We start from the raw sequence: 22372 nt of genomic DNA on the forward strand, positions 1-22372 counted from the left end.
AAGGAAAACATTTTTTTGGGACACTCTTTTTCAATTCTGCCTGTGCCTGCCACTGCCTAAAATTCGACTGTTTCAACAAAAAGAGGGGAGCGGAACTCCCTTTGCCTTTAAATATTTTATGCCTCGAATAGATGGGGACTGGGCTCGAGTGTGGGTGTTGTTTTCGGGTTCCGTTCTGTGGTCTTTATATTGCAGAACCTGAACAAACTTTTCTCTCCCCTGACTGTCGCTTTTCCTGTTTCTGTTGCTGTTTTCCCTGCGTTCTCTCCACTTTTTCTCTTTCTCTTTCTCTTTGGCTTCTCCAAACACACGCACACACACATATTGCCTGAGGAAAATTTATTGAATTCGCACAGTAGCCAGGAAGGCAACTTAATTTTCAAGTGAAACTTTGTTAAGGTTCGCCATGTGCTCCAGCCAGGAAAACAAAAAAAAAAAAGAGGCAAAACCAGCTACGACGACGTGGAGCACACTCCCAGACATTTTCAAGTGCCTTTGGGGCATGGGCGTGGATGTGGCAACCCTGGCACGGTGGGGCGAAGGTGGGAAAATGTTGGGTGGTTTTCGGTTTGTGTTTGCATTTTGTTAAGTGTTGAAAATTTATTAGTTTCACCTTAATTTGTTTGTTGACTGCTTTGGGCTGGTGTGGATACGGTGGGGTTAAGCAAAACAATTTATTCTTATTTCTAGCACAAAAAGATATATTGTTATTGCTTTCATCGCAATTTTGAAGGCTTTTGTGTGTAAGGAAAAAGGGTAGGAACTTTTAAATGCACACGAAAAAGAAAATAAATGCTTAAAAAAGAAAATGAAAAAAAATTGTACACTCTCCCCGACGGGGAATTGAACCCCGGTCTCCCGCGTGACAGGCGGGGATACTGACCACTATACTATCGAGGATGTTGCGATCAAAGCGACAATAAGTCTTTTTGTTGTCAGCTGCCAAGATCACAAGTTTAGAAAGCTTTCACATAGAACTTTGAATATTTTCATGTCGAAGCTTTAAGGCCGATTAAAGCGTTTCTCTCCGAGTACAATATTAAAAGGGCGTGCGAGCAGGATGGCAAATCAAAGTCAGAAGCGCCACCAAAGGGGGGTAACATTGTTTTAAAACAATGAAATGCTCCAACAAGCTGGCTGTGAAATGGACAGGGGTAGGTAGGCGGGGGGTGAGGAGCCCTACCATGGAGCCAAGCTGCGCTACAAGCCGGAGAGAGTCCAATAACAGGCAATAAAAGACAAAAGTGGAATATGTGCCACAGCGCTGAACAGATGCCAACGACCAGGGTACCCTGCCACACCGCTCACCACTCCCTGCCTTCCATTCCATCCCATCCACAACATGCGAGTCCACTTGAAACTTTGCGCTATTGTACTTTTGCCCCTCCACTCCCAGCCACCCCCTGCTGGGCATATACTCGTGCACATTTTTTTGTACCACACCCGCTTCCAGCTGCGGACTTTCTCTAGAATCTTTGGCCAAGCTAAAGCCAGTTCCGACAGGCCTCTAAAAAATTAAAAAAAGAAGGGAAATGAGCACAGTCGGTAGGGAATCCGGGGGGTCGAAGTCCTACATACCCAAGAGAAATCCGATATGTGGCTTTACAATTTACAACATTTTTGGAGAGACTTTTTCTTTGAGGTATCATTGCATATCAATGCTCATAGTTCTTTACATTAAAGCGCAAGAGGGAAAAGATTATTTGATTAATACAATTACCTAAGCAGAAGGGTTCTAATCTGCAGAACTTGCTTACACGGTATGTGTTTAAAACTAACTGCGTGTAAAATTAATAATACCCGCTTTTTGGCAAGGGAAGTGTACATAATATATTGTACTGCTCATTGCTCATGCGGATGGAAAAAGTTTTAAAATATAATTGCTGTATGCTGCTTTAGCAAACTCCATTAAATTTATAAAGTGGGCAAAAGTTTTGTTCTTTTCTTTCACGTTTTTTTACGAGTCCCCTGTTCCCGCCCTGGTTGACCACTTCAGACTCCCTCCCTCCCGGCCCGGACCCGGCCACTCCGTGTGGCATATGAGCGCTTATTGATTAATAGTTTTATTGTATTCCTGCAGAGGCTTGGCCATTAATTTTGCATGTTAAATAAAAGAGCACTCAATTATGTGGGCTGCTTTGTGTAGGAAGTCGATGGGTATTTGGTGGGGAAGTCGGGCAAATCGATGGGGAGACGTGCAAGTCTGAAATATTCATGCACTTTATATACTTGTGGACTTCCATCAAACAATGAATGTTTGATGTTGATTTAAAGCCGTTTTCGGTCTGTTTGCCTCAGGGGTCTGGTCTCTGTAGAGAATTGGAAATTACTTTGTGAATTCATTTGAGCAAAAGATTATAATATTGTCTGGAATATTAGTCTGGAATATTCTTTGACATTTGAACACATTTTGTGCTGCACTTCCAGCGCTCACTCTACTTTCTGTCAGCTTTTGGGAACAGACCTCTCCAAAGCATTTTTTGCTTGACCTCAGATAAGATGCTAATGACAATGCTAAAATCCACGTAGTTCTGAAAGCAAATACTCTTAAAAGTAAAATCAAATCTAACTTGCCGGCTTTCCTACCAAAACACACTGAAAAATAATTGGTTAAAGCACAAATTATAAAGTTAAATCATTTAATTATGAGTAGTCGTCGAATTAAATGTCTCACATATCAAATAAAATAAAATAAATGTAAATTCTTTAACACTTGAATTGATTGGAATTCATTCATTTAATGACATTAATTAATTAACAAATAATTGTGGTTAACAGAATGGTCACTGACCCAAGGATCAAGCTGTCAAACACTCTAATTGAATAATCAACAAATAAATCTACATTATATATTCGAATATTGAATAGTTTCATGTCTCTGGCTTGTCTACCTCCACTGATAGTTCTTATGGCCCCCAAGGGCAGGGCAGATAATAACTTGAGCTGAAGGTCAGTATTTGATTAAAATAAAAAGTAATAACAAATATATTTTTATATATACGTAGAAATGCCCCCCATCAAAGTCATTTCCGATGCTGAAAAGCAAAAAAAAAGTTGCCCAAGTTGGCAAGTCATCAAAGTAATAGTTAGGCGAACCCCAAAAACGAGGCGTCAAAATGCCTCTAAGGCCCGAAACCTGAGTGGAATACTTAAAAATAAATACGAATACCCAAAAATAAAACCAACAGAGAGAGAAGGAGAGAGAGGGAGAGAGAGAGGGAGACCCAAAAGATTGTATGCCCTGGGGTAAGGGTTTCTGGCACCATTTCATTTTCATAATTTCACCATTTGGCAAATATCTCACGCATTTGCAATTATGTGAGGATTTTTCATTTCATTTCTTCATTTCATTTACGTTCTGTGTGGACTTCATTCCCGACCGCAGCTTGTTACAGCTTTTCCTGCTCCTATTTCCACCATTTCCATTCTATTGTTGCTGCTCCTTTGCACATTTATGCGCAACCGCATTTCAAAAGCAATAAATTCTGCAGCTTTGGCGTTGAAGTTGGCCAAACAAAACAAAATAAAGCAACAAAACAAAAATAAGGACGAAACGGTACGGGGCGAAAACTGTAAAGAAAACTTTGCTCATTTGCGGCCGCTGCATATTTTGATTTCATTTTTATATTCACTCAGCAAAGCTCTCGCTACTCTCTCTCTCTCTCTCCTTCTCACGCAAAATATACAATAAATTAAGAATTGCAGCAGCCCCAAACACAGCATTCAGCAAGAAAATTAAAAGTACAGAAAGTGCACACAATAATTTGTAAAAGTTTCAATTTCCTGCCAAAGCAGTGGAGCAGCAGGATTTTCTTACAAGAAACTCCACTATTAAAAAAAGATTGTACCTACAGATATAGGGAGGTATACAAGAAGTAAGAAACATGTGAAAAAATTTGGAGTTCAAAGATGTTCAAAGATGCTAAAAAAAAATGACCAAACAAATGTTAGTTTTTAGCTTATGATGGCTGTTGCAAAAATCTACTTAAACCCCTTAATATTAACAAATAATAAATGCAGCAACAACCACTGCTTACTGCTTTTGTATTTAATACATAGATAAATATTTCACACGCTTGTTTTGGATTGAAAAGAATATTTTTTGTTGCACTGCTGTTTACTTCGGTTGCTGCTTTCATTACAAGTCCTTCGATTCCTACTTTTTATCTTCTCTGCATCCGTTCTAAGCAAAGTTCCATGGAGAGAAGAACGAACCAAGCAGCCGGCAGCTTGTTATTATTATTTTTCTCTCTTGAATGGCAAAAGTTGTAGCAGGAAACAATTTCCCCACTCCCACGCCAGGCTACATCTCAACTCCACTCAACCTTTAGTCCAAGTTCCTGTCGAGTTTTTACCATGAAAATTAATTGCGCATTTATTTTGAGTGAGTTTTCGCGTCCTGGCGGGACCGAGAAACAGCACACAGAACCCAAGACAGCGGGCGGAGGGTTCTGCTCCTGCTGCTGATTTTCCTTAGAACAACTTTGCAGCAGTCTTTCTTCACTCCGGTGAAGGCAAAAGTTAACTAACCGTGCGACTCGAGTGCCATTGACTGAATGCAGGTGGTGGTGCCGGCAGAAAGGGTTTATGCGTGTGTGGTTTTCATAATCATCAAACAATTAGCAGTAAAGAAGAAAAGGAAGCAGCACACCCTCTTTGGGTGTGGAAATATTAAGTGTTTGAGTATCTCTTATAGAAAGAACAAACAGGGGAGAATTGACAAAGGAAAACTTGTTCCAGGAATTACCAACTGCCTCTACTGGTGCTAAGAACTTTTCCATTTCATATTCGAATTTATTTTATTCAATTCATGGCAAATGCAAAACAACACGACGAAAATAAACTTGAACTTTGCATAAATCATATCAGAAGATGGCAACAGAAGCTGCGCTTCAAACTGTTGCCCAGAGCGAAAGTCCAGTGTCAACAATCATAATAATAAGCCAACAATAAAACATTATCATGGCGCTACCGCATCAGCATCATTATAATCAATTACACAATAGGAATGAATCGGAACGCAGCAGCAGCAGCAGCAGCAGCATCACGGATGCTATCGCACCTGATGTGCACTTCAAGAGGCGTTCGTTCGGTCGCATGATGACAGCATCCGATGATGATAAGGCGACCTGGATGATACGAATATGATGCTATTTTGGGTAGCAGCAGCAGCAACAGCAGCAGCAGCAGCATCAGCTATGTGTGGCCTATGCTGATGGCATTGGCATTGTCTGCGACTGATATGGTGCATCGGACAGTGCTGTGGGGGCCATGGGGATCAAGCAGCAGCATGGATCGATTTGTGGGCAGCATTCGTGGGGTATAAAAGACACCGGCTGGGCTGCAATCAAACAACAGACTTTAGGTGTTGGTCGTTGAGCGAACCAAAGCCGGAGCAGTTGAAGCAAACAGAGCAAGAGGAGCGACAGGACAAATCCAGGATGAAATTGTGCCTAGTACTACTGGCCCTTGTGGGCTGTGTGTGCGCATTCAGTGTGCCCACACAGAAGGTGAAGATTGCCGACAAGGACTTCCTTGAGAAGCAGAAGTTCATCTTCGAGATGGTCTACCGCGTCGAGGATCCCCTGATGTTCGAGGAGTGGATCAAGATGGGACAGAAGCTGATCGTTGACAAGGCCCAGTACAAGGTAAGCCTCAAGCTCAAGCCAGAAAGACTTTTCCTACCTCTGTTTGCCATTGCAGGAATTCGACTTCTACATGGAGAAATTCTGGGAGTCCTACAAACTTGGTGCATTGCTGCCCAAGGGCGAGTTCTTCGGTTCTCTGGTGAAGACCCATCACAAGCAGGCCTACGGTCTGTTCAACTTCTTCTACTACGCCAACGACTGGGAGACTTTCGTGCACAATGTGGCATGGGCTCGCATCCACGTGAACGAGGGCATGTTCGTCTATGCTCTGACCCTGGCCGTCATCCACAAGCCCGAGTTCGAGGGTCTGATCCTGCCCCAGATCTACGAGATCTTCCCGCAGTACTTCTTCAACAGCAAGTTCGTGTACGAGGCCGAGAAGTTCGACTATGAGGTGTTCAGCAAGCTGATCATGTACGAGAAGGAGTACAAGGACATCCTGTACAAGGATGTGAGCGAATTCAGCGACAACTTCTACTTCTACACCAAGGACTGGAAGACATGGCAGTGGTACAAAATGATGGGTCTGGGCCAGGAATGGTACGTCGAGGACAAGTACTTCCTCCGCGAGAACTTCGAGACCTTCAACAAGGACCCCAAGTACGTGGACATCATGAAGGGACTCAAGAAATTCTACATGCCCGTCGACTACACCCGCGACATTGACTTCTTCAACGCCGAGAGCAAACTGTCCTACTTCACCGAGGATCTCGGCTGGAACGCCTACTGGTACTACCTCAACATGGACTACGCCTTCTTCCTGAACGGCAAGGAGTTCGGTCTCGACAAGGACCGTCGCGGCGAGTTCTGGATCTACAATGTGCAGCAGATCCTGGCCCGCTACTACCAGGAGCGTCTGGCCAACGGCTATGGCGACATTCCCGAATTCTTCTGGTACAAACAGATCGAGTACGGCTACGATCCTCAGCTGATCTACTACAACGGTGTGGGCTACAGCTACCGCAAGAACTACTACGACTACCAGACCTACGGCAACTTCGAGATGTTCAACCAGATCCAGAACTTCTTCAGCCGCGTGTACAAGGTGCTCGAGACCGGCTACTACAAGACCGCCGATGGCGTTGTCATCGATCTGCACAAGCCGGAGGCCATCAAGTTCATTGGCAACTACCTGCAGGGCAACGTTGACACCTACGACAAGTACTTCTTCAACTACTTCTACATGCTGTCGCATATGTACTTTGCCGATGTCGACTTCTACGACTTCGAGGTGTTCCCCAACGTGTTCCTCAACTTTGAGACCATGATGCGCGATCCCTTCTTCTACACCTTCTACAAGAAGTTCACGGATGTGTTCTACCAGTTCAAGTACTACCTGAAGCCCTACACCCAGAAGGATCTCGTCTACGAGGGCATTCACATCAAGGATGTCAGCGTGAGCAAACTGGTTACCTACTACGACATCGTGGACTTCGATGTGACCACTCTGCTCAACGACAAGATGACCTTCGTCGACGGTGAGTTCGTCTGGGACAAGGCCCTCTTGGCCCGTCAGGCTCGCCTCAACCACAAGCCCTTCGACTTCGAGTTCACCATCGACTCCGACAAGGTGCAGAAGGGTGTCGTGCGCGTCTTCCTGGGACCCAAATTCGACGAGTATGGCCGCGTGATTCCTCTGGTCTACAACAGCAAGAACTTTGTGCAGATCGATAGCTTTGTGTATTCGTTCGTTGCCGGCACCAACACCATCAAGCGCAGCTCCAAGGAGTTCACCTGGACCGCCGAGGACCGCACCACCTACACCGAACTGTACAAGTACGTGATGCTGGCCACCGAGGGCAAGTACGACTTCCCCCTGGACATCAGCGAGCCCCACAACGCCTTCCCCGACCGCCTGGTCCTGCCCAAGGGCTGGGAGTCCGGCATGCCCATGCAGTTCTACTTCTTCGTGTCGCCCTACACCGAGGACTACGAGCAGTTCTCCAACTTCGACTACACCTACTCCTCGGGCGTCGGCAGCGGCACCCGCTTTGTGGACAGCAAACCCTTCGGCTACCCCTTCGATCGCCAGATCGACGAGTACACCTTCTTCGTGCCCAACGGCTACTTCAAGGATGTCAAGATCTTCTTCGTCGACACCTTCGCCAAGTACTTCGAGAAGAAGTACGCCCAGTTCGGCACCTTCGACTACTCCTACTTCGACTACTAGACTCCAGCGCTGGATCTAGTTCTAAACAACAACAAGAAAAACTTCAACTTAACTTTAAATGATTGCAATGCCGAAGGCAAACAAAATCCAAACCAAAAAAAATAATCATGAAAGCCAACTCTGACGAGAAAAACTAAAATAAAGAACAACCAATACATAATTCAAGCCTTCGCTCCGGGGTTCATGTTTAAAGCCACAAAACAAATACCGCAACAAACAATCGCAAGACGAATGACAGGCAGGCCTCGCAGTTTCCGTTTCAGTTCCACAAATTAATGGGGTCACATTGGCCCACCACAAACTGCGGCCAGCCAGCCAGCTCGGGCTCTGATTGCACTCGCGCAATCGAAATGCGAAATTCGAAATTCGAAATTCAAAACCGCAAAAACTAATAATAAAGTTCAAAATGTTAAACGAGAGCGAGAGAGCACAAAATTAACCCTCAGCCCAGTGTCCCAGTCCCGGTCCCAGTGCCACTCCTCCATCACCATAATTTGACTATTCGATAACAATGCGGCTGGCTGGTGCGTTACACGATACACACACTCGTTGGCAAAACAATCAGCAATGCCGATAGTCAGGGAACATGCAAATCAAGTTACGCCCTCACCTCTCCCCCCACACTCTGGAACTTTGATGTGGCGGAGGCACCCAATTGAATCACAAGACAAACGCTCAACATGCCGTGCGTCTGTCGGATCCGTATCCGTTGTGGCAACCTGATTTGCGCTAACGATAATTTACACTTATGAAGGCCATCACATTTGCATTTGGCGCACGGAGCAGGAGCAGCAGCAGGAGGCACAATGCTACAAAGGGAATGGGCAGCAGGTTTTCGTTTCGCGGGTAATCCAATCTGTGTGACAGTTTGATCTAATCAAACAAGTCACAATCTACATTTATGTTGGGGTCACCCATCAAGTTGGGGTCACCACTGAATGGTTGATTAGATAATCAGCATTATTATTATTAAATGTTGAACTGATGTTTAACTGGCAGGAGATTCTGTTTATGATGGAGTTTTTCAATCATAAATCAGCATCGAAGCTATAATTCGGTGAGTTTTGTATATCAATCTGTAACTGCCAGAGTCTCCATGAAGTCGGAACTTTACGAACTTATTTCATTACATATTTGTTCAACTACCAAACCAAATTGTTCTATGCCTTGTACTTGTCTCTATTGATTTTATGGCATTTTTCCCTGCTCCATCTCTGGGGGTAAGTCCTTTCTAGCTTTATGACTCATTCTATGTACACACATTGTATCCTCAGTTATGCTTGGCTATCGATTACATCTACATATGTACGCGTGTTCCCTTCCGCTGCTGTTTTGCTGCTGGTAATATTTTATGGCTCTTATCCTCTTATCTTCCCTTGTTGTGAGAGGATGAGGACGCTAATCAGAAATAGTTCCCCGATGTCCGCTCGGCAGTCCTTGGTCCCGGTCCCTTTGGCTACACAATGTACTTTGTGTCTACAATTTATTTCCGTCATTTTAATTGATTCCGTCGTTTGGCGTCGCCCCCCGACGGGTTTTCCCAAGTGCAGTGAAGCTGGAGCTGGAGCTGGAGCGAGCGCATCTTGTTATTTGTAACAATTAATATCCAATATCTGGGTGCTGCCATCATTAGTTTACTTTTTTCGCCCTCTCCCTCTATCTTGTCTCTCGCGTCTCGTTTTTGCTTTCTCCATCTGACGGAGGAGATGTTTCACTTCCAGCTACAAAAAGCTGACGATATCAATGGGCAAAACTACAACAAAGACGCGGGCCAGCTTCAGCTTCAGCTCCGAGCTAAGTAGTGGGCCAACGACAAAGCAGGAGTGGAGGACTGGAGGACTGGCTCCGCGATGGCTCCTTTGCTGTTGATGCTGCATTTGACAGACCATTTATCATCGCACTAATTGTGTATCATTAAAAAAGGCGAAACGGCACACAGCTCCGACATCGGTGCGGCGCTGATGTTAATCCAAAAGAAGGCAGGACAGCAGCAGCAGCAGCAGGACAGCGCAAAAATAAGAGCCTCACCAGACGCAGCTCCAGCTCCAGGCTCCAGGCTCAAGCCGCAGCGCAGCGTGGCTGTATCGATGGGGCACGGCACGGCACTGACAATGGCAGCCACGATGCGACGACAGCGACTGCGGAGGAGATGGCGACTGTGACAGCGTATCAGAGCCAGAGTCAGAGTCCGCTCCAACGTCGCCAATGTCAATGACAGCAACGGCAACAGCAACAGCAACGGCAGCAGCTACCATGACAGTGATAGAAATCTGTGGCAAGCAGATTAAACGTGTTCACAGCCAGGGAGGAAGGAAGCCAGCGAATGGGGAGTGGGGAATGAGTTGAAGCCCACTCCAAACAGGGGGCATGTGGCACGAGTGGAATGAGTTGCCTTTGTAGAAGTCAGTCATGATTATTGGCACTTTGCCACCCGCCGAGCGCTACAAAGGGTGCAAGAAATCTATTGAAACTAAGAGAATATTCTTAGGGGATAATCAATAAATTATTGATTATTTATTTATAATTAATTAGCGATATTTATTTACTATTTTTTCGAAGCACTTCTTTGATTTTAATGTCTATATCTTTGCCATTTTTCTTTCGCTTTGTTAACCCTTTCACCCCGTCAGCCAGCAGCCACAATAGAAACACGAGCCATGAGTAGGGTTTTTGGGCTTTGGGTAGAGACAAACTCAAAGACTAATGGGAAACGTGTGCGCCATGAGTTGCGATAAATGGCGGACACAGCGGAATCCGTTGATAGTAAGCCATCTATCGAATGGACAACCCACCCACCAGCACTCCCCCCACTGCACGCACATAATAATCATAAAAATTCAAAGCTTCTTTTGTGCGCCGTAGCCCCGCCAAGCCCCACCCCACAGCTGGCATCGATGATGGATTACGATGTCAACTCCTACCCAACGGAAAAGCCTGAAAGGCCGGAGGCCTGATGAAAATGTTAATGTCGTTGCCAATCACTTTGTTAATCCATCGAGGACGGGTTAGTTGATTTTCCTCTATGCTCCATTCCGCCATTCTGATTCGCATTCTGTTGCCCATTCCCCTGGCACTTTCGGAAAACAATTATGAACGGGCTGGATACAGGACGAAGCGCTGGCCAAATTGTTAGCAAAACTGAACAGAGAGAGAGAGAGAGAGAGAGAGAGAGAGAGAAGCGAAGTCTGACCAGCAGTTGTCACGTAATACATACTAATTAATATTGATATTTTCTGATAATGAGCTGTGCTGCCACCCCATCTCTTCTGCTCATTAGATATTGTAGTTTCTGCTTAGTCAATGGCATTTTGATGGCCCAAAGAGAGCTTCTGCTGCTGCTTCTGGTTCTGGTTTTGCTCCTTGGCCATAATTGGAGCGCACGGCCCAAATGCTAATTGAAATGAGGATTGAGCAGTTGGAAGATTCATTTATGTACGAGATTGTATTGTATGCATATTATGAGCCGAACTGCCACTCCTTCTGCTGCTTGGGGATAGACACAGAGAAACTTGTGCTGGGCAGCTGCTGAGTTTTGTGGAGCAGTTTCCTTGGGAATTCAAGGAATGGTTGGTTGAACTCTGGATTACATTGCATATACTCAATGGTAAGGGCTCTAAATGCATATTTGTAATACTATTTATCCATTTATCTTCCCTTTAACCATTCCGCTCATGTCCCTGAAGTTTTCTTGCCTCTACCATAAAAACTTCTCACTTTAGCCCACTGCCAACTAGCTGTGGTCTTTCGGTACGGAATCATTGGGTCGCAGAGCTGTTCTGTGGTTGTTCTCGTGTGTTCACAAGTGTGGGAACAGCAATTCTAGGAATAATCTCTCTGCTCAAGTAATTAGTTATGTTCAAACTACAAATCTCGTTTCCCATTGACCATTGCCCATTGCCCATTGCCCATTGAAAAACCCAACACGTATCTTGTTCGACATTTGATAGAACAAACAAAACGAAGCAAAAAGAAAGAGAAAGGAAAAACTCATCCTGGCACTCTGCTTATCCCTGGCCTCGTAAAAGTAGGCACCAGTTAGTGGAGGGGAGGCTCTCCCCCGCATCGGTTAGTATGCCAAATGCATTTGATGGCTCAATGGGGTTGGGGTTGGGGTTCCTCTCTCTCTCTCTCTGCAGAGATCACGCTTAATGGTTATGCCCATGTCTACAGGCAGCCTCGTAAAAGTGAGAGGGACAGCGGCAATAAAAGTGCCCCACCCACACCCCCAACTCCAAGGCAGAGGCAGGAGAAGGTCGAGTGGCAGGCAACAAAAATATTTAATGAAATCAGCAATGCCACACAATGTGGATGGAGGGCGGAGAGATGGAAGCATAACAAAATGCAATTGTTGCATTATTAATTTATATTATGCGCAATTGTTGCAAAGCCTGGCAGGGGGGAGGAAGTCGGCTCATCCACCCACACGTGCCACACACACACAGACACACAGTGGCATGTGGCGGCTGCCGCTCAGGCGGAAAATCTCATGCACAAAATGAAGGGACAGAGGCTCAGCGGCAGGTGGCAGGGAGGCAGACGCAGGCCGCAAGATAAGCACCGCATAAAGGTTGCTGAAGCTCTGCAACCATAAAGGACCACAAAAAACAAAGCAGAAAAAATAAAATGTACGCCAAAGGATAACGACAGGAGCTCGGAGGAGTGGGAGGTGGCAGAGCCAACCAATTTGCTGCCACCCAAAACTCCTGTCCCTGTGTCGTTCCTGGGAAAAGGTGAAGGAAAATGTGGTAATAAAAACAACAATTGAACGCAGTTATGATTGAAGTGGAAGAGAAAGACAGTGGGAGGGAGAGAGAGCGAGAGAGAGAGAGTGACAGACACAAAGCACAGGGAATGAAAGACAGAGACAGCGAGGTGCAGCACACAAAGGGACAAGGAAAGGGAAAGCGAGAGCGGGAGAGACATTCGAGTGAATGTGAATGGGAAGCATCAATGCGCCAACTATGCACCAAAACGGGGTAGGAAGGAAGGCGAAGGGAACTCGGGATCTGGGGATAAACCACCACCATGCCACCATCGCACCACCCACCGAACAGCATCCCCGAGAGCATCATCCAGACGATGGCAGTCAGCCCACGTTCAGCTCCATGGTCCATGGTCCATGGTCCAGCCTCTATCCCTCTAGCCCTAAGCCCCCCGCCAGCACCGACGTTGGTTTTGTAATTTGTATCGATCGATTTGATGCTTTGTAACTGACGGCCGATGAAAGCCCATAATGGCACACAAAAACACACACTCACGCACACACGCACACACAATGTATCTTTTAATCGTACGTGGGATACACAATGAGAAGCGGAAAACCACACCAAAAAGTATTTCAGATTTGTCGTGGAATACTTGAGTAGATCTTGGGCACTTTTTATGGAGATGGGAAAGGATTTCGGAAATTATATATAAGTTGAGGCTGCTATCTATAGATAAAAGAGAATATTTAAAGGCAAAATGCAGAAGAAGAAAGACATAAACTGTTCTACCAGTTTGCAGATTGAAGGTCCTATATTGAAGCATAATTGTAGTGGATAACTTGGTTAAGGGTATGACATTTGTGAGCTCAAATCCCAAAGGGTTAATGCTGGAAGAGGTCAGAAAGGTGCGGTAAATGAAAACAAAATTAAATTCTGATTTAAATGAGAGGCAAATGAATCGCAATAACCTAAATTGGAAGCTAGTTTTTGCCTCAATTAAGGCTATTCAAGTGTTCTACAGAAATACTCCCAAAATGTTGTCCCTTTTTGCTGTGGAAATGTCACAAATTTAAATATTTATCATCATATTATATGCACATCAACCAATCGCTCAACTTTCTTATGTATCAACTCTGAGGAGTCCTCTCCTCTAAGTATTCCCCCCACTATTTTCTCTTCTTTTCCATTTCCGCTTTCATATCACATTCTTCAGTTGGCTAATTTGGGGGAAGAGCCACTATCCACCTTCGCCCGACGAGTGCGGGTATTACTCACAGTTGAGTTGTTCAATTGATTGAACTAATCAAAGTTTCTGCCTGAGTGAAAGTTTCGCTCAGTGTAGTCAAAAGACAGGAAATGGTAACTTTGCCAACAATTATGGTCTGTAAGCCCCAGCCCACACGTATGAGAATACCACCCCCCACGAGCCATGCGGCAGATCGAAGTCCGCTTACCGCTTTGGGGCAGGCAAGCCCCAACTTGAGGGGTGGGTTGGGTTGTTACACTGAGCGGCTTGTGGGCAACCATTGTGAGTGTGTGAGTGTGTGAGTGTGTGAGTGTGTGTGTGTGGTGGGATGGGGGCGGCTTGTGGTTTAGTTGAGACTTTGATTATGTTGTTGCCTCAGAGTGGTGCGTGGAGGAGGCGGCTTCTCCTGGTGCTCGGTTCGGTTCTCCGTTCTCGGTTCTCGGTTTGTGTTTGCATTTTCAACTAGTTAGCAGGTCTCGATGAGAGTCAGGCGGCAGCCAAATTGCGGTTTACTATTTCAATGCGCAGCACACACACACACACTCCTGTCGATTGCTGTGTGTGTGTGTGTGTTGGCCTGGTCAAAATAATTGTTATTGTTGCCTCAAAGAGAGAGAGAGGGCGAGCGGGAAGGGCTGGCTGAAGTGGGTGGCCGTCTCTGCGTTATAGCGTTTTGCGGTAATGTGATTAACATTTCGGTCAAAGCTCCCTAATGACCAAGTTGTCGACTTAGCCATGGTTAACGTGCAGCAGCACTAGAATTATTAAACTTCTCTATATGTATGTACAGTGTCCCGTGTCCATCCGTTGGATCCATCCCCGTCGTAGAGCATTGATTGGCGCATTGTGGTTCTGTGGGCGGGCATGCGGTGGGGGTTTGTGCACTGCTGTTTGTTTGTCCAACGCCTCGTATACGTAATTTGTGTGTGCGTGTGTGTGCGTGTGTGTGTTGGTGCATTTTTCAATAAAAATTCATTTCACAATCGCTTCACTCGAGTAATTGCAAATTAAAAATTGCTTATTAAGGCAGAAATTGTGCCACGCCCACACACGCACACTCGCCAGACACTGGGAATGGGAATGGGAATGGGGTGTGCACTGCTCTGCATAGCATAGCAATTTACTTCCACTGTAATGGCCATTAATTAAAGTTGTAACAATGATATTTCCCATAGAACGAACACCCCCGCTGCGGGCGGCCCTGCATTGAATGCTTTTAGGTATTTAATTTCTTACTCAATTTAATCGCTTCAATTAGGCATGAACGCTCGGTCTCGTTATCTGACTTTGTCAACCCATACACACATGCAATAAAAGAGCACGAGAGAATGGCAATTGATTAGAAACTTGTCGGTCTTGTGGGGCTAATTGCTTTAAGACACAAGATGCACGCTGTGATTGGATTATCATTATGGCATTTTGAACATAAAACAATGGAAGGGGCAACTCAGATTGTACGCAGAATTTACACATCAACACTTGGAGAAATTTTTCATGGCAATGCAAAATAAATAGGGAAATAAAATATATAAAATTATGAAAAATAAAATTAAATATAATTCACTTTAATAGAAACATTCAAAATATTTATGAGACTGTCTTTATCAACTCTCAATAAATACAATTTTTGGTAATTATACTAGATTTTTGTATTTATTTTATATTTTGGACAATTTCCACTCTCGACACAAATCCATTTACAATTCTAAATACAAATTTCGTTGCATATTTTCTCCGCATGTGGCATTTTTTAGCTTCCAAAATAAAGATCTTTTCATTCATAAATTTGCAAGAATACTTCACAAAATAAAAGAACAAAGAAGTTCATAAACTTGGCACGATTGCAATGCATTCATCTAAAACTATAGCGAAGAGCACTGCCACTCGTAGGAGATGCACATCGTATCCCCATTGCAGCTGCTACTTTTCAAACTCGGTTCATCTCAGTCATCAGTGGGAGTGCTCTGTACGAGTGTTCGCTCTCTCTCTCTCTCTGTATAACAAAAAGAAATGCTCTCCAGCCAAGAGGCAGCGAAAGAAGAGCTCAGCCTCAGCTCAGCTCAGCATCCCAACCCATTCCGTCCGTCTGTCTGTCTGTCGAATCAGCGTGGTGAAGAACGCCCGCCGCAAAGTATGCAATTTACAAAAATAACGTGAAATATTTTCGCAACGCATCGTTGCCGCAAACGTCCCTCGCCCACTCCACTGCCCCTTCCAGCTTCAGCTTCGACACGAACTGATTTATAAAGTTTACAAATGCGTGGCAAAAACCTCGTGACTTGACTCGAGCTCGAACTCCATCCATCCGCATCCGACTACTCTCCGTCGCCGTTGCCGTCTCTGAAGCTGACGCTGACTGACGGACTTGGCCTCGGCTTTAGCTTTAGCTTTGGGCTTCAGAGCTATGGCTTCAGTTTTTGGGGATTCTGGGCTGAAAAACGTTTGCCACTTAACACGTACGCCGCATATTTTGCCACGCCCTCCCCCTTTGGAGCGGCACAGAGGAGAGAATGCTGGCTGCCTGATGGCTGGCTGGCTGGCTGGTTGGTGGTGGCGAAATGTGTTTTTACACTAGAAAATTTTTGCTGATTTTGCGGGTTTCGTTTGGTGTTGGTTTTTTTGTGTCTTTTCAGAGCAGCAGCAGCAGGAACAAAATTTATACGCCGCAGAGAGTGAAGAAATTGCGTTGCTGCCTGCCACCATGTGCTTTGTTTGTGGCTCTGATCCTTGAATAATCAGCAACAACAGCTAGCAGGAGCCAAACAGATAAACACAGCCAAAATCGAGTCGGAATCGGATGGACTTGGACTTGGACTGGGACTGGGACTGGATTGTGGTCTTGCAGTTGGGGTGGAGCTCGCGTACGTTGCTCAAATATTAATGTTGACCCTGGACACAGACAGACAGACAGAGAGAGAGAGAGAGAGAGAGACTTCTCGTTAGCTGGAAGCAGCAGCTGGGGCATCATTCGAAATCAGATGCGTGCAGAAGCCACCAAAACAACACAAAAAAGAGAGAAAAAGTCGAACATTTGGTGGCATTAGCAGAAGGTCATTAGTGTCATCTTTTTTGGCATTCGCAGTACCTTTGTTGGCAGAAGGTCTTACCCCAAGATCATTCTTAGCTTATGCGGGGGAAAAGAAACAATAATAATATGATTACAAGCTTTTTGGGGAGGGTCTTAGGAATGCAGATTTATCCTGAAGCCAGAATCAGATGTGGCTTGTATTCACGACACCCTTGAAAATCCCTTGTTAGAAAAGATTTTCGTATCTAGATCTTTATTGAAATTAGTTGTAAACGGCAATATTATGTGTAATCTCTGCCAAAGATACGTTTGAAGCAGACTCGTATTCCGTTTAGATGGGGTATCAATTTTATGCCATTTCCCCATTTGGTTCTGCATCTTTGACTATTCTCTTAGTTATTTATATGCACATGAATCGTTGTTTGGGTTTGTTTATTTATTTCTCTTATAGTTTTTATATGCCATTCAGGCAGCTGGCAATGCGATGCGATACGAGGGGTTTTTTCCCATTTCTGGAATGTTTTTCTGGCCATTAAAACTACTCTCCTCACTCATGGTAACTCCACCACTGGCACTACTTCCCTTTAGCTGTTTGATTTTTGCCTTCGTTTTCGGGTTTCTTTTGTTTCCCCTGATTTGCTATGCTTTATGGCAGGATGCAGGATAGAGGATGTAGGATGCACCAGCAGCAGACAATATATACGTATTTTTTGTATATATTTTCCAACTTATTGTGCTGCTGTTTACACGAGACTCGGTCGCTGTCGCTGTCTCTGGTACTGGGACTGCTACTGCCACTGCTACTGGGAATGGCTCTTTTTTCCTATTGGTATTCCGCTTAGTCTCAGTGCTCGTTTAATATGTATTTCATGTTTTAATATTTGACACGATTGCACAGCAGTTGCCATCAGAACTCTCCTTTTTGGTTCGCTGCTTTGTTTTTGTCTTCTGTCCATCGAATGGCTGGCAGACCCCAGACCCCAGCCAGCGCAAACTTTTTCCTATTGCCTTTTTTGCTTCAATGCCGACTGTTTACCCGACTTCCTCTGGAACACTCTTCGTTTTTTTTCTGTTTCTGTCTGCTTCTCCAACATTTGCGATTGAATAAGTTGGCTCCGATACTTGCCAGGATTTGCCAGCGAAACGCGAAAGCATAAAAAAGGAATGCTGCAGGAAAGTTTATGACACTTATTGCTGGCAGAGAAGTTCGTTTCGGAGACGATTGAGATGTCCAAAAATCGGCCTGGAGTTGCAACTAAATGGACGCATGGCTTATTAGAACGAAGGAGGGAAAGATGGAGGTTTCTTTCTGGCTAAAATTTGATTGAAAATGTTACAATGCCAGCCAGCATTCGTGAATATATTTATCTATTCTGCATGCAAAGAATATTTTGTGAGTATTTTTATATTTAAACAGAGGATAAAACTATCAACTATGGAACAAATTGAAAGAAGCAAAGAATTTGTAATTTACTGAAGTTATTCCACTAATGACGTAATGAGTGACGTAATAAATACGTAATTTACGTAATGAGAAAGATAAAAAGTCTCCTAATTTATTGGAAAACTGTTTTTTTTAATCCAGAAATAACAGAATTTCGTGTGTATAAATTTGTTTTGTAACAAACTTAATGTTTGCTCTTCTATCACTGTTTGTTGGTCTAAAATCCTAGCATTCTTCCGTGGCCATGGCCTGCCATCATAAATTGTTGAAGTATCTTCAAATATTTTCCTTCGATTAACCGAACACTATCCAACAAAAGTTGACAGTTTCTCCTGTTGAGTTGAACATTTGTATTTGGTCTGCTCATTTCCTTGACACCAACCAAGCAGACAGCCATCGGCCACACCCCGACACCCTCCCATCTACCAGCAGCTGTTGACTTCTACTTAGGAGGAGACTCGCTCTGGATTTAAGTGTTATTGTGGGCAATTTGATACTTTCGATTGAGCAACAACATTTGCTTGTGCGTTCCACTGAAGCGTGCAATCCAGACGGGACAGCAGGCCACCAGACACCACACCCCGGCACAGTTCAACATCCACAGAGTCCACACAGCCCACACACCACCCACCACATAATGCTGCAAAAACACGCAAAAATGGCTGCCTGTCACACAGACACACACACACACACACTCATTCAGGGTCCAGGACTCTCGTATTCTCCATGGTTCTCTCTAGACGCTTTGAAAACAAGTTGAATATAAATGATGTTGTGTGTAGCAGCAGAAGCAGCGGCGAGAAAGGATAAGGCAGAAGGACTCAAGGACTAAGAGAGATGTCTTGTCTGGCTCTGCGGGTTGGTTATTTATTTGAATGCTAAGCTAAAACATTCAAAATATCCAATATAAATCGTTAGCCAACTTTAACCAATAAAATATTATGCCTCAGACATTTGCAGCAACTGCTGGTGGGAGGCAGTCACAGGCCCAAATATCCCTACAGAAATACATAGTTGGCCAAATGGGAAATGGCAAACAACTTAAAACTTTCCATTCTATAATCCCGCATTAAATTTGTAGCCAATTTTGCTTGAGGATAAAAGGAAAATCATTATGTCATTCAATAACAACATTTTGGGGGGAACAAAGCAAGCAGCACACGAAATATAATTATCTCTTAATGCCATTTCTATATTACAATTATGCTAATTTCTCTTACAGAGACTACTCGTACATGTACATGCATATGCATATGCGTAAAATCCCTCCTTTATGATCCCATCATTTCATCAGAATTAATCGGTTTTTGTTGTCCAACTGATTTTCACCAACAAATGGCCTTCAGGCTTCAATTACACGAATAGAAAACTTAATTGGCTTTGCGGAGCAGAGAGTGAGATAACACAGATAACTTTAATAGTTTTCAATGTTTTTAACCCACTTTGGACCTGAAGCATGGCATGGCATTGCATCGTATACAATTTTTTTATTATTACTTTTTTTTTTGGGAATTTGCAAAAGTTGATTAGCCAACACGATGGGAGACACTCCACGCTCTTCAGAATGCCTCTCCTATATTTCATTTCAACTTTCCCCATGCCGCCATGCTGCTGCACAAATTTGCACAACTGCGAAAAAGTTTCGGGCAAAAAGAACACACAAATTTGGTAGAGCAGAGTTGGAGCCCAGGCGCCAGTCGCTATCACTGGCAAATTAATCCGAGTCCGCACTTGGACTAGAGCTGCAATCTGATGCCCGGGCTGCACGGCCCCAGAGTCACAGAGAGTTAGAGTTAGAGCCAGAGCCAGAGTCAGAGTCAGAGTTAGAGTTCGAGAGTTGATGCTGCAGTGGCCCAGGTGGCCAGGACTCGCATTCATCACCACGGGAGTGGTGCACCAGAGAAGCCGTAGGAGCACTCGTAGCCTTCTGCCTTTGCCGCGTTCAGCTGGGCGGCACAGAGTCCCCGCTCACTTATCCATTTCGCTGCAGTCCGAATAATTTGTTGCACCTTCCGTTTCGCTTTTCGCAGGAGCAGCAGGAGTGGCAATCCAATTCGAACGGAAAATGGCATAAGGATATGGAACTAGGAATGAAAACAGAGAGAAAAGCCACTCGCCAAAGAGTTACACGAATGGAAGGGATAGACACTGTCTTATGTAGTTGAAACCTCACAAAAGCCTTGACAATTTTCCTACCGCAGGACGAGTATTTTACTAGAAGTCTTTTAAAAATAACCACAAACATGTCGTGTGCACGACTTCTACCAAAGGCTGCTGAAATTGTGGCTAATTTCTAACCTTTCAAACATCCCCGTACGTGTACGCCATTTGTCGAAGAAGTAGAAGGATTTTGTGGGGGCGCGATAGCGTGATTGAATGGTTCGCTGGACATGCTGAACCGACCCATTGGGCCCCGCCCCCACATAATTAGAGTTATGGCTAATGCACTCAGGGGTTGCCTTTGGGCCGCACAACTTGATGGATGTGTGGGGCCATAACCCACCACAGGATTTAGCATTTATCCGCACTCTCTCTCTCTCTGTGAATCGACGTCTAAAATGAAACATAAAACTTGTGCAGGTGCAGGGTTTTCTCTATTGAGATTTGCATAGTTGAATGTCTGAATGTCTGGCTGTGGCTCTTCTCCACACTTTGTGTCCTTGGCTTCAACTGGCCCCCCCAGGAGCAAGGTGAAAGTCAAGCATCCCACTCGATATCCATTCAGTTTGCAAAGTAAACGGAAATCCCTTTCGATTTTTCAACATTTTTAATTTATTTAATGGTTTTTTCCCAAGGAGAACAAAGGGTGCAGGCCGTAAATTGTAAAACTAAAGGATTGCCTGGGGTTTAAAGGGATTAAATATTTCGACAGGGAAATCAATTCAGGAATCAGACAAATGAAGGAGCTCTCGGGGAGAGCGATTAAGGACGATTGTAAGGGATACTTAACAAAGATGATCTCTTGTCTTATGACTGTTAAACCATTTATTACTTGTTGAGGTCTGGAGAGCCCTTGTGGGCACACCCGTTTGGCATTTGGCATCTGACATGGCCTCCCCTCTTGACCAAAACCCCACAGTAAGACAATTTCCTGTTGTCTGTTGTCTGGGCCCTGGATATATTCGCTGTTCAATCAAACAGAGTGAAACAGAGCAGACGGGTGTGGTGAGGGATATGCCGTTGTAAGTACAGCAAAACTGAATACCGAAAGGATGTCCCAAGACCAGCAGCAGCAGCAGCAGCAGCAGCACGAGGATAAAAAGAGCAAAGAGCCAGTGTTGAGTAAGCAAAAGAAGAATGTTGCTGAGCAAGCAAAAATTTTATGACATTGCGAACAAGCAAAAGATGTACAGGAGACTCCTTGCAAAAGGGGGAAAATGGTGCAAAGAAAAAAGGGAAAGAAAAGAAAAGAAAAGATTGAAAAACGCAAACACAATTATAACAAGTGGCAGAGGCAGAGAGAATGTGTTGACCAACAATGTTGGTCACAACATGTACACAGGACAGGCTCTGCCCCACCGTGCGCCACACAGCAGCGCTGGTCGTCGCTCCTCCTGCCTTCCACTAACAAGAACTAATATTTGACAGCTGCCTGCCTCTTTCGGGTACGGGCCCCAACCCCATCCCCGTTACTCGACCCGAGTAACGTTCAACGACTTTTGGCTGATTTCATAAAAGGTCAACAGAGCGCCAAACAGGGTGGCACAAAAAAATACCAAATACACGAAAAAAAAGAAGGGAAAAAGAAACTCAAACAAGCAGCCAAGTAGCCGGGTTGAGCCCTGAGCCGAGGGGCCACGAAAAAAATTCCTTAAAAATGGAAGAGCAGCAACAACAACAAAAAGAAAAACAATTTAGAATGCACAACACATGCCGCCACACGGCCACAGCCGTTGCTCATTTCGATGGAAACAAAGCGCACTGCAGGGTCCAAGGGCCAGCTACCAGGACATTGATGCAGGGGAAAAACAAGACGAAAACTAAAGCCCTGCAAAGGCAATATTCCAATCTCTTCAGGAGTGTACGCATATGTTGTATGTATGTGTGTAGCTGCCCTGGGAGGCATGTACAGGTGTATGAGAGTTTTCAGTGAACCACAAAAATGTTGCAGCATTTCGCAGGCTGGTGGC

General features: G+C 44.6%; 2 protein-coding genes and 1 non-coding gene across 8 annotated transcripts in view; 1 reads left to right on the plus strand and 2 right to left on the minus strand.

The window, feature by feature from the left end:
- The window catches only part of LOC117902203 (semaphorin-1A), a 113113-nt gene that overhangs the window by 52983 nt on the left and 37758 nt on the right, over positions 1 to 22372 (minus strand). The window lies entirely within an intron of this gene.
- On the minus strand, positions 829 to 900 carry Trnad-guc. The gene has a single exon. It is a non-coding gene; the product is annotated as a tRNA-Asp (tRNA).
- Positions 5350 to 7912, plus strand: LOC117902204 (larval serum protein 1 gamma chain). Its single transcript, XM_034813423.1, has 2 exons — positions 5350 to 5648; positions 5704 to 7912. The coding sequence occupies exons 1-2, from the start codon at positions 5442 to 5444 to the stop codon at positions 7816 to 7818; spliced, it is 2322 nt and encodes a 773-aa protein (XP_034669314.1). The 5' UTR covers positions 5350 to 5441; the 3' UTR covers positions 7819 to 7912.

Source organism: Drosophila subobscura, chromosome U, assembly GCF_008121235.1.
Source record: "Drosophila subobscura isolate 14011-0131.10 chromosome U, UCBerk_Dsub_1.0, whole genome shotgun sequence".
Classification (NCBI taxonomy): Eukaryota; Metazoa; Arthropoda; class Insecta; order Diptera; family Drosophilidae; genus Drosophila; species Drosophila subobscura.

Coding starts and splice junctions, on each gene's coding strand:
- LOC117902204 (XM_034813423.1), top strand. CDS start 5,442: ATGAAATTGTGCCTAGTACTACTGGCCCTTGTGGGCTGTGTGTGCGCA. Junction 5,649..5,703: donor TTGACAAGGCCCAGTACAAG/GTAAGCCTCAAG, acceptor TTGCCATTGCAG/GAATTCGACTTCTACATGGA.